Source organism: Lynx rufus, unplaced genomic scaffold (assembly GCF_022079265.1).
Source record: "Lynx rufus isolate CCGP_SWC_20201006 ecotype Redwood Valley unplaced genomic scaffold, mLynRuf1.p SCAF_8, whole genome shotgun sequence".
Lineage (NCBI taxonomy): Eukaryota > Metazoa > Chordata > Mammalia > Carnivora > Felidae > Lynx > Lynx rufus.
The window spans coordinates 84,368,670-84,371,518 of NW_025814896.1; the positions used below are offsets into that span (position 1 = coordinate 84,368,670).

The 2,849-nt window shown below is 39.4% G+C and overlaps 1 protein-coding gene across 4 annotated transcripts in view; it reads left to right on the plus strand.

The window, feature by feature from the left end:
- MEIS1 (Meis homeobox 1) overlaps positions 1-1,834 on the plus strand; it is a 137,321-nt gene extending 135,487 nt beyond the window's left edge. For 3 of the 4 annotated variants that reach the window (XM_047068786.1, XM_047068787.1, XM_047068789.1), the window contains one exon: positions 296-1,834. In XM_047068786.1, coding sequence (XP_046924742.1) covers positions 296-579 — 284 coding nt within the window. In that variant the 3' untranslated portion in view covers positions 580-1,834. The remainder of the gene's footprint in view (positions 1-295) is intronic. The other variant, XM_047068788.1, reaches the window with a different exon arrangement.
- Positions 1,835-2,849: the final 1,015 nt, after the last annotated feature.

Genomic DNA, 2,849 nt, shown 5'->3' on the forward strand with positions numbered 1-2,849 from the left:
GAACAAAAGTGCTTCTTCAGACCAGACCTCAAATAACAGTTTTATTTTTTCAAATAAATAAGACCTCAGTAGGCGGACCTGATAACAGTGGCGATGAAAGGAAAATAGTCACAAAATGTGAGTTTCCAGCATGACATCTCTCATTTTATTCTCTTCTGCGTGAATCGAAAGTATTCAGAACTATGTTCCCTTAATCACAATGTTCCCTGGCTTTCATAGGATTGCCACAGCCAGAACCCCACTATTGCTTTTTCATAATATTTTCTTTTTGTTTCTTTCTTTTGAATTTCTACAGGGCTGCAAAGTATGCCAGGGGAGTATGTAGCTCGGGGTGGTCCAATGGGTGTGAGTATGGGACAGCCAAGTTATACCCAACCCCAGATGCCCCCCCATCCTGCTCAGCTGCGTCATGGGCCCCCCATGCATACGTACATTCCTGGACACCCTCACCACCCAACAGTGATGATGCATGGAGGACCGCCCCACCCTGGAATGCCAATGTCAGCATCAAGCCCCACGGTTCTTAATACAGGAGACCCAACAATGAGTGGACAAGTCATGGACATTCATGCTCAGTAGCTTAAGGGAATATGCATTGTCTGCAATGGTGACTGATTTCAAATCATGTTTTTTCTGCAATGACTGTGGAGTTCCATTCTTGGCATCTACTTTGGACCAAGGAGCATCCCTAATTCTTCATAGGGACTCTTAAAAAGCAGGAAATACCAACCGAAGTCAATTTGGGGGACATGCTAAATAACTATATAAGACATTAAGAGAACAAAGAGTGAAATATTGTAAATGCTATTATACTGTTATCCATATTACGTTGTTTCTTATAGATTTTTTAAAAAAAATGTGAAATTTTTCCACACTATGTGTGTTGTTTCCATAGCTCTTCACTTCCTCCAGAAGCCTCCTTACATTAAAAAGCCTTACAGTTATCCTGCAAGGGACAGGAAGGTCTGATTTGCAGGATTTTTAGAGCATTAAAATAACTATCAGGCAGAAGAATCTTTCTTCTTGCCTAGGATTTCAGCCATGCGCGCTCTCTCTCTATTTCTCTCTCTCTCTCTCTCTCTCTCTCTTTTCCTCTCTTTCCCTCTCTCTAGCCTGGGGCTTGAATTTGCATGTCTAATTCATTTACTCACCATATTTGAATTGGCCTGAACAGATGTAAATCGGGAAGGATGGGAAAAACTGCAGTCATCAACAATGATTAATCAGCTGTTGCAGGCAGTGTCTTAAGGAGACTGGTAGGAGGAGGCATGGAAACCGAAAGGCCGTGTGTTTAGAAGCCTAATTGTCACATCAAGCATCATTGTCCCCATGCAACAACCACCACCTTATACATCACTTCCTGTTTTATGCAGCTCAAAAACATAGACTGAAGATTTATTTTTAATATGTTGACTTTATTTCTGAGCAAAGCATCGGTCATGTGTGTATTTTTCCATAGTCCCACCTTGGAGCATTTATGTAGACATTGTAAATAAATTTTGTGCAAAAAGGACTGGAAAAATGAACTGTATTATTGCAATTTTTTTTGTAAAAGTAGCAGTTTGGTATGAGTTGGCATGCATACAAGATTTACTAAGTGGGATAAGCTAATTATACTTTTTGTTGTGGATAAACAAATGCTTGTTGATAGCCTTTTTCTATCAAGAAACCAAGGAGCTAATTATTAATAACAATCATTGCACACTGAGTCTTAGCGTTTCTGACGGAAACAGTTTGGATTGTATAATAACGCCAAGCCCAGTTGTAGTAACGTTTGAGTGCAGTAATGAAATCTGAATCTAAAATAAAAACAAGATTATTTTTGTCATGCTGACTCCACTGCTTGAAAAATTTGTTTACTGCCCCCCCCCAAATTTTCTGTGATCAGTGCAGTAAAGAGGAAAATTAATTTTAGCTCCCTAAGACGTATATGTACTTGAAAATTTTAACCACAAAGTAAATTATTTGATAATAGTCACTGATTTCTTTAAGCTGGTTTAATGAATTCCTAATATCAGCAAATTTAAGGCCTAAGGGCACTAAACTAACTCTAGACTCAGATTGCATCCAACAGAATTACTCACCTAGTATCGGTGACATTATTCTTGCACATAATGGTAAACCTAAGTACAGAGGTAAGTCTTTTACTAAGAACATTACCTAGGATGAGCAGTATATGCTTATTAGGAAATTAACTATGTGAATTGAAGAGACCAGACTTCAAAATCTAATTTTTATAAATATGCTCTATGTTCTCATTGGATAAAACTGGTTATTAACCAATTTTCCAGAACAGCTGTACAGAATATCTGCGTGGCAGCCAGCTAAATGGTACAAAATAACATGTTTAAGCTGGAATGGCTTATAATTTTATTTAAATAAAATCGCTGCTATAAAAAGTGCTTCCCAAAGCTAAAGAAAATATACAAATATTTTAATTAAGGCAATTTCTCTGTAAAAAAAAAAAAAAATCATCCTTTTAAGAGTGATTGCTTTGTAAACAAAGGATGGGTCAGAGGAGAGAGCCTTAAACTCAAGGCTGACGTTCAGGCCCATGTCACCCTATAAACCCGCCCCGAACAATTCTATTTTCTATTTGAAAAGAGAAACCAGCTGTGGGTTGGGTTTACTAGGTGACGTGTGATTGACTGACTCACCTGCTGGAGCAGCCCCGCGCATTCTCACCTTTTGTTTATTGGGCCTTGTTTCTAAACACGTGGATGCGCAGACCGAGAGAAGCTCCACCAGCAGCAGCAGCAGCCTTCGCGCGCAGCGCCCTCCGCCCCACCCCGCCCCCACCCCATGTGTGGGATTGTTTAAATTTCTTATTTGGACCCAGTGGCAATTCT